Source organism: Anomaloglossus baeobatrachus, chromosome 10, assembly GCF_048569485.1.
Source record: "Anomaloglossus baeobatrachus isolate aAnoBae1 chromosome 10, aAnoBae1.hap1, whole genome shotgun sequence".
NCBI classification, from domain to species: Eukaryota; Metazoa; Chordata; class Amphibia; order Anura; family Aromobatidae; genus Anomaloglossus; species Anomaloglossus baeobatrachus.
This window is the reverse complement of record NC_134362.1, coordinates 17,757,775-17,771,813: the sequence shown is the minus strand read 5'-3', so window position 1 is coordinate 17,771,813 and position 14,039 is coordinate 17,757,775. Positions and strand designations below refer to the sequence as shown.

The 14,039-nt window shown below is 49.7% G+C and overlaps 1 protein-coding gene across 1 annotated transcript in view; it reads right to left on the bottom strand.

The window, feature by feature from the left end:
• LOC142254973 (catalase-like) overlaps positions 1 to 14,039 on the bottom strand; it is a 47,457-nt gene that overhangs the window by 30,616 nt on the left and 2,802 nt on the right. Inside the window, exon 2 of the mRNA XM_075326380.1 lies at positions 8,184 to 8,352. Within this exon, the coding sequence (XP_075182495.1) occupies positions 8,184 to 8,352 (169 nt within the window). The remainder of the gene's footprint in view (positions 1 to 8,183; positions 8,353 to 14,039) is intronic.

Sequence of the window (14,039 nt, the reverse complement as noted above, 5' to 3'; positions counted from 1 at the left end):
CTTGCCAGCTATGAGAGTGGAAGCGTCCAGAGACGTCGGGACAGAAAGGGAGCCAGAAGCCTGCTGCTGGGAGAGGAGCTGCTGAAAGAGGCAGAGCAGAAACTGAACAGCTTGCTACTAGAGGCAACGACGAGTCCACAGCTGGAGAATCGTGCAGAAGACGGCGCAGAAGAAATGGCGTCTGACCGCAGAAACCCAGAACCGGGCTCCGCTGCCTGGTGGTATCGAGAGCTGGCCCAGTTCTGCGACCGACTGGAGACCCGGGTCGTGGAGCAGATCAGGGAAGAACGCATGGAACTTCTGGAGATGGCTGCCGCGGTTCAGGCCTATGAGAGGGGAACCGCACGACGAGTGCCAGACCGGACGGCGACGACTCAGACCCCGATGCTGCCACCGATGGGTGAGTCCAGTATTACCCCTGTCGGCCCGGATGCCCCGACCCCTGCTGCCACGCCCGCGGTCCCTGAAGAGGCGCCCGGCGCGGCGACGCTGAGCCAGGCCGCAGCCACGCCAGGTGCGGCCCGCCAAGACCCGGCCGCCGCAGCGATGCCCTGCTCGGCCCGCCAAGCCCCGGCCGCCGCAGCGATGCCCTGCTCGGCCCGCCAAGCCCCGGCCGCCGCAGCGATGCCCTGCTCGGCCCGCCAAGCCCCGGCCGCCGCAGCGATGCCCTGCTCGGCCCACCAAGACCCGGTCCCTGCAGCGACGCCCAGCCCAGCCTGCACCGATTCCATCGCGACAGCGACGCCGATCCAGGCCGCCGCCATACAGGGCGCGGCCCGCCAAGACCAGGCCGCCGCCAAACAGGGCGCGGCCCGCCAAGACCAGGCCGCCGCCATACAGGGCGCGGCCCGCCAAGACCAGGCCGCCACCATGCCAGGCGCGGCCCGCCAAGAGATTGCATCACCATTTTCCCCGGCCTGCAAGGCCAGAGCAGACACCGCTCCCCAGTCCAAAGAGGTCCCTGCTGGAAAGCCCACGCTGGGGGAGGACCCCGAATACTGGCGGCTGAAGGCTGACATGGAGGCCCAGTTCCCACAAGAGATGGTGGATCGGTATCTGCTCCCTCCGCACACCCCCAAGAGGGTTCCGGCAACCCCTGCAGCAACCAAGCCAAAGAGTCCCCCGCCTGGGCCTGCTGAAGAAAGCCCATCCCCAGCACTGCCACCAAAGGAGTGCCAAGAAGAACTAAGGGGGAGAGGAGGCCAGGCAACTGAGGAGCTGACTCCGGAGCCACCGGCAGTGGAGCAATACTCAGAGCCGGAGATGTTACCCTATTCCCGTTGGGATGAGGAGGACTTGACCCCGTCTGCTGATGAAGACCAGCCCAGAAACCTCACCTGGGGCCCTGCAGGCATTGAGGTAACAGCCCAGCAGAACCCAGCCCGCAAGACAAGGCGTCGCAACAGAACAACGCTGTCCCCTGCACCACAGTCTCCAGAGCAGAGAGAAGTCACAGCCAGAGACCTACAAGAAAAACGGTCCCTGAGAAGAGCCAAAGCCCAGGTCAGAGGACCCCTTTGCAGAGGAGTAGTGGAGGATTTCAATTTGAAAAGTGGATATGGATTCATTGTAGCACCTGGTGTGAAGGAAGGGATATTTGTCAACCGAAGAGATGTGAGCGCTCATCTGCCTAGAGGACACCCTGGCAGAAACCTAAAGATGGGGGATTCAGTACAGTTTACCATGCATCAAGGCGAAAGAGGACTGTACGCGCTTGACGTAGCACTATGTACCAGCAAACCTTACAGCCACCCCATGCTACAGGAAAGAGAAACAGATACAGGAAAGGAAACAGATGAAGATAGAGAAAGCAGAGACAAGGAACCTGCAGATGAGACAACAACAGATGAAGAAAGAGGCCAAGAAAGCAACAGGTGCCGCAGCCCAACAGGCCCAAGCCCTGGTGAAGAGGAATCCGCCTAAGTTAAGTAAAGTACAGCAAGTTTTGACCAGTTTGGAAAGTTTGTTTTGCAACGTTTTAAAGTTCAAGTAATGTGCCCACAAAAACTATTGTGAGAAAACCATAAACCTTAAGGCTATGAACTGGCTATAGCCACAAACTCTCGCAGTGTAAATAGTTACACCAGAGGGCACCACCACCACCAGAGTCAGCCTGTTTAGGGGCTTGGCTCGTCTGCAACCAGGAGGAGCCCGTCCGTATATAGGGCCTTGGCTCACCTGCGACCAGAGAGCATGCCTGTTTATGGGGCCTGGCTCTCCACCACAAAGAGGGTACCTGGTCAGCACCAACTGTGGAGGCCGCCTCTGCATCCTGCCAGAAGAGGCTGAAGGCGCGGATCCACCAGGCCAGGTATACCCTGAAACCACCAGCCCATGTAAGCCGCCTCTACATCCTGCCAGAAGTGGCTGAAGCCGCGGCCAACGTGAAAGGGTTTTGGGTGGGTTAACGGACTTGTGGGTGGAGGGTGGTGATGTATGGTACCTGGTGCTTTTAAAAAATGTTTTACATGTTTTAATGTTTTATGCATTTTAAAATGTTGTCTTGCAGCCCGAGGACGTGCTGGTGATAACTAAGGGGGAATGTGGCGCCCCTGACCTGGTCAGGCACCACTGAGTACTGCACCCATGCTGGGGACAGTACAACACAGGTAATCCAGAAGGCTGACCGGGGTGTGGAACACAGGCGCATAGTGATCAGGTCTCACACATGTACCCATGAGAGGACCCCTGGGGATCCCAGGAGGGGGAAAAGCCTTGACCTTCACTGGAATAGTGGAGGGGGCCAAAAGCCTCCATCTCCTCTCAAGGGGTGTGGTAAGAGAATCTGGTTGCTAGGTGGCGTAGGCAAGAACAGGAGAGGAGGGGCAGTGAGTCAGTTAGAGCAGAACTCCATAGGGCTCAGTGAGGAGCAGACCTGTGGGGCTGTTGCTGTCTAACAGCGCCCGCGCAGTGGCTACTGACGGGGGAGAACGGTCAACTAGGAGGGCTACCCGAAATCCATCTTCAGCTAAAGAGAGAGCACGGAGTGGGAAGTAAGGAGACTGCTAGAGAGTACCAGGCCCAAACGGGCGGCAGATCCCGAAGCGGAGATAGATCCAGCTTTCTTTTGCTAAACCTGCCGGTGTGGGGCTCTCAAAGCCCACGCCACAACACCACAAAAAGCCGCAGCCACGTAGCCACAGTTAGGGCCCATAGCTCACAGGAGGCAAGAAGCTGGAGTGATCTGGCCCAGGCAACAAGCACACGGCAAACGAAGGGGAGAGAGGCTGCAGCATCTTCCCTGGGTGACCCCCATAGGGACTAAAAGTCGGGGTTACCCCAAACCACCAAGGGCTAAGGAAGGCGAGTTAGTAGTCACCCTCACAAGTCAGCCTGAAGGACACCTGGTTCCCGCCTGGTTCATCCCAGCTACGCCCGGGTTACTCACCCTGCCACCTGAAGTGAGTAAAAACCCTGAAAGACATTCTGCCTGTGTGGAGTTATTCTGCGCCTTGTGGTACTACGCACCTACACCGGGCCCTGGGGCTTGCCTCACTCTCAGGAGGCTATTCCAACTAACTGCACACACCATCAGCCCCAGGCGACCCTCAACCTGCAGTGGCGGTCCCTACTGGCCGCAATACTGAGAGTGGCGTCACGACAAGAAGAAGATCTCCTACCTGTGACCAGATCCAGCTACGTGGAGTCCCTGAAGGTAATGCACCGACACAACACCTGTGGGGCTTCACAGTTGTCCCGGGGCCCGGTGATGGGGTAGGGCTGGATGACAGGCGGGTTGTGGGGCCTGCTGAGGTGCAGGGTCGCAGGGGCAGCGCTGTGCCGCACAGCACGGAGGTACTCACTCAGCCCAATGATGAGGACACAGTTCACAGTAAAACAAGCGGCTGGATGGACGGGTCCCTCGGACAGCTGCGGTGTTGTTGTTCCCTGCAGGTTAGCGGTGACTGTCTCTCCCTGCACCTATGTTCTATGTTGATTCCGATGGGTTCCCACCGGTAACCCACTCCCTGACCTGGATGTGGGCCGGAGGAGCCCCTTTTGCCCGCAGGCGCTGGCCCTGGGAAACGGTTGCCCTTGGCGGTGGCGGTGTCTCCCCTTCACAGTTGGACGGTTGCCTTCTGTCGGGACTTGACTGTTTGGAAACCCGGAGGTCCCCTTCACTAACGGATTCGGCAACTTCACGGCGACTCCTAGCCTTGCCGGGGTCCGAAAAGCCCCTGCCAATGGTGCTGGCTTCTCCTTGTGTACCGGTCCGGTACTGCCGGGCCACCGCCCGTCCACGGTCCTTACGTCAAACTCCGATAGGCCACTCCTGCAGACGGTCACCACCGTCTGCCAACCTTGCTGCTCCGTCCGGGCCACACACCCGGACCAACTTCAGGCTCTTTAGCTGTCACTTTACTCTTTCCACTTTCACTACTCAACTGCTCTCTTTCCTCTCCAAACTCTATCTGCCTGGTTTTCCCGCCTCCAGGACTGTGAACTCCTCGGTGGGTGGAGACCAACCGCCTGGCTCCACCCCCTGATGTGGACATCAGCCCCTGGAGGAAGGCAACAAGGGTTTTGTGTCTGACCTTGATGTGCCTGCAGGGAGTGTGGGGTGTGTAGGTGTTGTGCTCTGTGGCCCCTGGCTTGTCCAGGGCGACACAAAATCGCTGCCCGTGGTGCACAAAATCGTTTGGAGCCGTCACACATACCTTCCTAGCGACGTCGCTCTGGACGGCAAACCACCTCCTTTCTAAGGGGGCGGTTCGTTCGGCGTCACAGCGGCGTCACTAAGCGGCCGCCCAATAGAAGCGGAGGGGCGGAGATGAGTGGAATGTAACATCCCGCCCACCTCCTTCCTTCTGTATTGTCGGCGGCAAGCTGCAGTTCATCGGTCCCGAGGTGTCACACGTAGCGATGTGTGCTGCCGCAGGAACGATGAACATCTGCATCCTCAACAATCTACGATTTTTCAAAAAGGAACGACGTGTCAACGATGGACGATAAGGTGAGTATTTTCCACCGTTAACGGTCGCTCGTTGTGTCACATGCAACGACGTCGCTAACAATGCCGGATGTGCGTCACGGAATCCGTGACCGCAGCGATATATTGTTATATACGTCGCTGCGTGTGACGCGGCCTTTAGTTCCTTCAATACATTTTTTATGGGATCCAGCTCTAGTGATCGGCTCGGCCATTCTAGCAGATTTATTTTCTCTGAGAGTCTCCTTGGCCGTGTGTTTGGAATCATTGTTTTGCTGAAATGTCCACCCTCGTTTCATCTTCATCATCCTGGTAGATGGCAGCAGATTTTTATCAAGAATGTCTCAGTACAGTGGTTCAGCCTCCTTTCAATGATATGACATTTGCCAGTGCAGTATGATTAAAAAGACCCCTACACCATGATGTTCCCACCTTCACACTTCACTTTTGGTGTTTTTTGAGGTGATTTGCCTTTTGACCTCCAAACCTTGTGTGTATTATGACATCCAAAGAGTTAAATTTTGGTCTCATCTGATCAGAATATACTGTATTGTCCAGTATTTCCCAGGATTGCTTAAATGCTGTTGAGCAAATGTGAACGCTCTTGAACCTGCTTTTTTGTTCAGTAATGGAGATCTGCATGGTGAGCGTGCATATAGGAGCGTGCATACAAGCCAAAAAGGGGGAGTGCATTACTTTCTAGGTTTTTTTAAAAAAAAAAACAGCTGTACCTGCTCATTTTCTGTAGCTCTGCACAGGTGGTGCTCGGCTCTTGGACAACTCTTCTGATAATTATTTTCACTCCGCTATCTGAAATTTTGTGAGGAGCACCTGGTTGTGCTCGGTTTATGGTGAAATGATGTTCTGTCTCCTTCTGGATTATGGCCCCAACAGTGCTCAGTGCTCAACAGTGATCATTCTTCTGTTACCAATGCCATCAGTATGTTTTGCAACAATAAGGTTATGAAGGTCTTGAGCCAGCTCCCCGGCTTTACCCATCGTGAGATGTTTCTTGCGTAAAAAGACCCCTTTATATCAGCCATCATTTGGACCAGCTGATATTTTTCTCTAAGTGTCAGGATTGTGTGATGCTAGCCACTACTTACGGGAAGTATGGACAGAGGAGTAGTCAAGAACGCCAGGGTCTGGTAACGGGATGACGATTATAAGCTCAAGGAGAAAACGGGCGTAGTCAAGTCAATATCCGAGGGTCAGAAATCCAGGAGAGCATGTAATAGATTCAGGGGAGAAACAGAGACGTGGTCAAGTAATGGTCCAAGGTCAAAAAGGCAGGAGGTCACGGAAGGAACAGGCAGAGAGGAGTCAAATAACATTCTGGGGTCAGAGAGCAAAGATTAGAACACTATCAGAGACACAGGCCAACAGCACAACTGCAGAACCAGAAAATATAACTGGCAAGGTCCTGGGCGAGCATGCTCAGTAAAGAAGCCTGAGCAATTACCGGGAAGGTGGAACACCTGAGTAATCAGCACCAGCATGGAATCCTGCGCTGTCAAACAAACTGCTAGCTAGTAACACAGGAAAGTGCAGCAGAGCATAAGGCAAGATGCTCTGCACAGAGGAATCGTGACAGTCTGCTTTCTAATAACTGATAGATTTCAGCTGGTGTCAGGACTTTCCAGGGCTTTTTGAACTTCTCTTTCTTCATGTGTTCAATACTTTTTCCCTGTGTCACTTCTCATTATAATAATAATAATAATCTTTATTTCTATAGCGCCAACATATTCCGTAGCGCTTTACAATTCAGGAGGATCATATACAAACAAGTAACAGTTATAGAAATACAATATTTAGAGGGAAAAAAAAAAAATACGACCCTGCTCGTGAGAGCTTACAATCTACAATGAGATGGGGGGAGAGGCAAGGTTCAAGTGCTTATTTACAATGACAATCCAACCATCTCACGGAAATGAGGCTGGATAATGGTTTCCTGGACCAGTGGGCCCGAGCCTTGAGATGCCTTTGGGTGCCATGGAGTTTGATGTGGAGCTATGTTGTGAGAGGTTGTAGAGGGACTATGTGAATCGAATCTGATTAGGGAGTGTGATAGGCCGCCCTAAAAAGATGCGTCTTTAGGGTGCGTCTGAAGCTGAGTAAGTTGTGATTTGTCCTAACTTCTTGGGGTAGAGCGTTCCAGAGGGTTGGTGCAGCTCGGAAGAAGTCTTGGATCCGGGAGTGGGAGGTTCGAATTAGTGTGGATGTTAGTTGAAAGTCATTATTACACATCACTAAATGTAAGGACAGCTATGGTTTGATGTCTTTACCTGTGTGGACTGGATCAGTTGTTACCAACATCTGGTGAGAAATTAATGTCAATAGCAGCTCTAGAAATATATATACTTAGACAATTGGTAAAGTGTTCAATACTTATTTCACCCTCTGTAAATGCTTATATATATTGGACAAGTGGGCATGTGTTCTGAATAGGGAGTGGGGCTTATGCCACTGTCAGACATCTCTAGCAGCGGCTCACCTGCCCTAGATACAAAAGGATCAGACATGCCGACATTCACATGCCCAATCCTTTCTTTCTCCAAAATAGTCTGAATTAATTATCATCCGACCATCTGTACATAGCAGGGAAGATACAAATATGTATAAATGGTACAAAAAAAGTCATAAATGAATCTAAATTTTCAATGTTTTATTATTACACCAACATGGGTGGCACGGTGGCTCAGTGGTTAGCATTGCAGTCTTGTGGTGGCTCAGTGGTTAGCATTGCACTCTTGTGGTGGCTCAGTGGTTAGCACTGCAGTCTTGTGGTGGCTCAGTGGTTAGCACTGCAGTATTGTGGTGGCTCAGTGGTTAGCACTTCAGTCATGTGGTGGCTCAGTGGTTAGCACTGCAGTCATGTTGTGGCTCAGTGGTTAACACTGCAGTCTTGTGGTGGCTCAGTGGTTAGCACTGCAGTCTTGTGGTGGCTCAGTGGTTAGCACTGCGGTCTTGTGGTGGCTCAGTGGTTAGCACTGCAGTCTTGTGGTGGCTCAGTGGCTAGCATTGCAGTCTTGCAGCGCTGGGGTCCTGGGTTCAAATCCCACCAAAGACACCATCTGCAAGGAGATTGTATGTTCTCCCCGTGTTCGCGTGGGTTTCCTCCGGGTTCTCCGGTTTCCTCCCACACTCCAAAGACATACAGATAGGGACTCTAGATTGTGAGCCCCAATGGGGACAGCGTTGCCAATGTATGTAAAGCGCTGTGGAATTAACAGCGCTATATAAACTTTCTTACCGGCTCCTCGAGCGTGCACCACCCTCTCGGGAATACGCTCCCTGACAAAGTGAGACATTTCTTCAATAAAGGTTGCATCCTGGAGGAGGAGTGGCCCTCGGGGGCCGGCGGTCAGTGAGGTGGTCTTGTTTCCAATGGGATTCCCAGCGGCTGTTGTCATCAGCTCAGGCTATGGAGAGAGAATATATTTAAGAAAATATCCATATGGGTTTCGCTATGAATGTCGCAACACGTGGTGGAATATGATTTGGGGGCCGCTCTTATGATCGATGAGGGTCTACCAAGAGCTTGGACGACCCCCTCGGACCACACTAAGGAGAGACCATCAATGTCACAATCTGAAAATCCTCTTTAGGGCGAATGAATGTCAGTGTCGCAACCAGAAGAGACAATCATCGCTGGGTGTTTGCTACTAAAATAAATAGAATTTTTAACAACCAGACCCATCAGAAGAATGCGAGAGGTTCAGGGACGGACGCGCTCTTCAGGAAGCAGCGTGTCTTTATGTTGTTTCCTTTGTGCTTGCAGACAGACACAACATTTGTTTTTTAGAATACAATATCTCATGCATCACCTAAGTTACGCCGTCTTAGCCTTTGTTAGGTCTAAAGTCTTAAAGGAAAGTATCATCATCAAAAATGTACTTATCGCAATCTTGATTTAAAGAAACAAAACAAAGTATTTTGCAATCAGCACACTGGCCACCCACTGGGGCTATTTTAGACCTATACCTTCTGTGCTTTCAGGAAGAATTTTCAGCATTCTCACTATCAACACAGGCAAAATTACAATGATATGCACAGGCTCTTTATACAGTAGATCAGAAAATCCACAATTTGTCACAATGGGTGCTAACACAGCTCACCTCACCTCCTCTTCCTCCTGTGCAATGAAAGGCTCACAATGCAAGATCCCTATATGACGATAAATGTCACAGCCCACCTCCTCCTGCACAATGACTCACAACACCTCTATATACAGTAGATAGCAATAGGATCCACCATTCATAATAGATGATATCACAGCACACCTCCTCCACCTATACAGTTACCGATAACTCCTCTATATATAGTATATAACAGAGGAGACATCATTCACAATAGATGATGTCACAGCTCACCTCCTCCTGTACGATGACTGATAGCACCTCTACATACAGTAGATAACACAGGATCCACCATTCACAATAGGTGATGTCACAGCTCACCTCCTCCTCTTGTACAATGACTGATAACACCTCTATATAAAGTAGATAACACAGGATCCACCATTCACAATAGGTGATGTCACAGCTCACCTCCTCCTCCTGTTCAATGACTGATAACACCTCTATATACAGTAGATAACACAGGATCTACCATTCAAAATAGGTGATGTCACAGATCACCTCCTCCTCCTGTACAATGATTGATAACACCTCTATATACAGTAGATAACACAGGATCCACCATTCACAATAGGTGATGTCACAGCTCACCTTCTCCTCCTGTACAATAACTGATAACACCTCTATATACAGTAGATAACACAGGATCCACCATTGATAATAGGTGATGTCACAGCTCACCTCCTACTCCTGTGCCATTAAAGATAATATCTCTCTATATGGCTGCTCATAATTCAAAATCCCTAAATCACAATTAATGTCACAGCTCATTTTTTCCTCATCTTGTACAATAACTGATGACACCTCTATATACAGTAGATAACATAGGATCCACTATTCACAATAGGTGATGTCACAGCTCACCTCCTCCTCCAATACAATGACTGATAACACCTCTATATACACTAGATAACACAGGATCCACCATTCACAATAGGTGATGTCACAGCTCACCTCCTCCTCCTATACAATGACTGATAACACCTCTCTATACAGTAGATAACACAGGATTCATAATTTTCAATAGGTGATGTCACAGCTCACCTCTTCCTCCTGTACAATAACTGATAACACCTCTCTATACAGTAGATAACACAGGATTCATAATTTGCAATAGGTGATGTCACAGCTCACCTCTTCCTCCTGTACAATGACTGATAACACCTCTATATACAGGAGATAACACAGGACCCATCATTCACAATAGGAAATATCACAGCTCACCTCCTCCTTTTCCGCCTGTACAATGACAAGCTATACTTTATTTATATATATTTATATATATATATATATATATATATATATATATATATAGCTGATACCTGAAGATCCTTCAGTCACAATAAATGTCACAGCTCACCGCCTCCACCTCTATTCACAATGACATTTACGCAAGCTCATTAGATGCTAATGTTCATGTGAATTTTCAAGTCTAAAACAACCCCAGAGGCCTCTGAGATTTACAAGACTTCCATTTTTTTTTCTTTAATAAATATTGTGGTATGTAAAAAAAAAACAAAAAAAAACAAAACACACCATTGCCAATAAATAAAAAAATGTTAGCAGAAAAACCTGCTTGAAGCAAAAATACAGTTTCTGATGAAAGCCTCCCTTTAATACTGTGATTAGTGGAGGGGCTGATAGGCAAAGGCCAGATGCCGACCCTTGCCTCTTGATGGCGCTATTGCGATGGTGAGATCATAAGGAATAATTGCCGCGATGTCGCCGCACGCTTCGTCTTTGTCCTCGTGTCCTTTTTATGGAGATTAAGCCTAATTGTGCAATGAATACATAAAGATCATGAAGAATTTAAGCACAAAGTGTGTAATAACGTGCCGCACTGCCATTATACAGTGATGAGGCTGTATACACCTCCCGCCATGCGGACGCGCCTGTGCTCCGAGACCGTCCATATAAAACAATGGTTTATAAATTAATCTCAGAGAAATGTTTCTCGGCTGCATCACAACATTTCCCCGCTCGGAGGCATTTCTAGGAATCGTGGGCGAGGTCGTAAATGCCAACCAAGATTGCAAAGTGCTGAAAATCCTCCTAATTATTGGCAGGGTTGGAGGACTACTCCCTATTATTGTGGCCAAAATGTAACTTTAGAAACAAACAAAATTCTCCCTACAACTGTACATAACAATGGCTCTGCTGCCCCCCATAACTGCAGAGTCCAGACCTCCTCTGGTAACAGCAGCACAAACACTGCGACCACTGGGGGCTTCATGGCCGAACAGATATATCCATACATCACCAAGCACAATGCCGAGCCATATATCACCAATCACAATGCCGAGCCATACATCACCAAGCACAATGCCGAGCCGTACATCACCAAGCACAATGCTGAGCCGTACATCACCAAGCACAATGCTGAGCCGTACATCACCAAGCACAATGCCGAGCCGTACATCACCAAGCACAATGCCGAGCCGTACATCACCAAGCACAATGCTGAGCCGTACATCACCAAGCACAATGCCGAGCCGTACATCACCAAGCACAATGCCGAGCCATACATCACCAAGCACAATGCCGAGCCGTACATCACCAAGCACAATGCTGAGCCGTACATCACCAAGCACAATGCCGAGCCGTACATCACCAAGCACAATGCTGAGCCATACATCAACAAACACAATGCCTAGCCATACATCACCAAGCACAATGCTGAGCCGTACATCAACAAACACAATGCCGAGCCATACATCACCAAGCACAATGCCGAGCCATACATCACCAAGCACAATGCCGAGCCGTACATCACCAAGCACAATGCTGAGCCGTACATCACCAAGCACAATGCCGAGCCGTACATCACCAAGCACAATGCCGAGCCATACATCACCAAGCACAATGCTGAGCCATACATCACCAAGCACAATGCTGAGCCGTACATTACCAAGCACAATGCTGAGCCGTACATTACCAAGCACAATGCCGAGCCGTACATTACCAAGCACAATGCCGAGCCGTACATCACCAAGCACAATGCCGAGCCGTACATCACCAAGCACAATGCCGAGCCATACATCACCAAGCACAATGCCGAGCCGTACATCACCAAGCACAATGCTGAGCCGTACATCACCAAGCACAATGCCGAGCTATACATCACCAAGCACAATGCCGAGCCGTACATCACCAAGCACAATGCTGAGCCGTACATTACCAAGCACAATGCCGAGCCGTACATCATCAAGCACAATGCCGAGCCGTACATCACCAAGCACAATGCCGAGCTGTACATCACCAAGCACAATGCTGCACATCAGATGGAGCAGTGTAAACCCGCCACCACTGGACTCTGGAGGAGACGTGTTCTGTGCAGTGATGGATCGCACTTCTCCATATGTGTCTGATGGAGGACTCTGGGTTTTGGAAATGGAGGACATTATCCTTCGATTATATTGTGCCCGCTGTACAGATGGTGGAGGAGGATGATGCTCCGGGCTGTTATCAGGGGTTGGCCTCAACCTCTCAAGTTCCAGTGATGGGAAATCTTAATCGGTAATTGTAATTGGGCAAAAATTTCCACAGACAGCTCCAAAATCTTATACAAATCCTTCCCAGAAGAGTGGGAGAGGGGGCAACTTCATATTAATGCTATGGATGTAGAATGGGAGGTCAGGATCAGGAAAGCTCCTGGAGGGGGCACATAATGTATTTTTTTAATGTATGTTCCTTTTGCCATTGGCACCTTGAATATTGATCACAACCAAATTTTCCCATCAACAGCCAGCATATATAAAGTCACGTTATCTTAAATCAAGCAAATATTGTGATTTCGGTAATAATGAGGGTAAATAGGGCAGGTCATCAGCTGTAAGGAATGCCATGCCGCAGATAGCAGTCCTCAGATGTGTAGCACTAGTAGTAATTAGATGTCTCCAAACACAAAGATAAAAATAAGAAAATATTATTTGAGCATGACATCATGTGTATAAGACGGATGCCGAGGGATGTCATTGCCCTTTAATTACATGTCAGTCAGTATGCAGCATGTTCTGTTTACACAGGGAATTATTCATTGCCCCATCATGGGGGCAGATCTAGGTCTATGCAGTAAAGAACACACATCGGGTGCACATGACATTGATGTTGTTGGGTGCCTACATTTTTGGGACAACAATAGAATGTGTATGGTAATGGGAAGAATTAACCACTTTTACGTGTAATAGATATTTGTCAGCCATTCCCATTGTCCCATCTAAACAAAGGAGACAATATTTGTCGGCATGAATTACAATGAGAGCACATGGGACCTCCAACACCTGGAGAACCTTGAAGGTCTCCGCCAGCAGTGGATTACATGAGGGCACATATACCCTCCAACACCTGGAGAATGTCAGTGGTCTCCACCAGCAGTGGATTATAATGAGGGCACATGGGACCTCCAACACCTGGAGAACCTTGAAGGTCTCCGCCAGCAGTGGATTACATGAGGGCACATAGACCCTCCAACACCTGGAGAATGTCAGCGGTCTCCACCAGCAATGGATTACAAACAATGAGAGCACATGGGACCTCCAACACCTGGAGAACTATGACGGTCTCCACCAGCAGTGGATTACATGAGGGCACATAGACTCTCCAACACCTGGAGAACGTCAGCGGTCTCCACCAGTAATGGATTACAATGAGAGCACATGGGACCTCCAACACCTGGAGAACCTTGAAGGTCTCCGCCAGCAGTGGATTACATGAGGGCACATATACCCTCCAACACCTGGAGAATGTCAGTGGTCTCCACCAGCAGTGGATTATAATGAGGGCACATGGGACCTCCAACACCTGGAGAACCTCGAAGGTCTCCACCAGCAGTGGTTTACACTGAGGGCACATGGGACATCCAACACCTGTAGAACCTTGGAGGTCTCCACCAGCAGTGGATTACAATGAGGGCACATGAGACCTCTAACACCTGGAGATCCTCGGAGGTCTTCACCAGCAGTGGATTACAA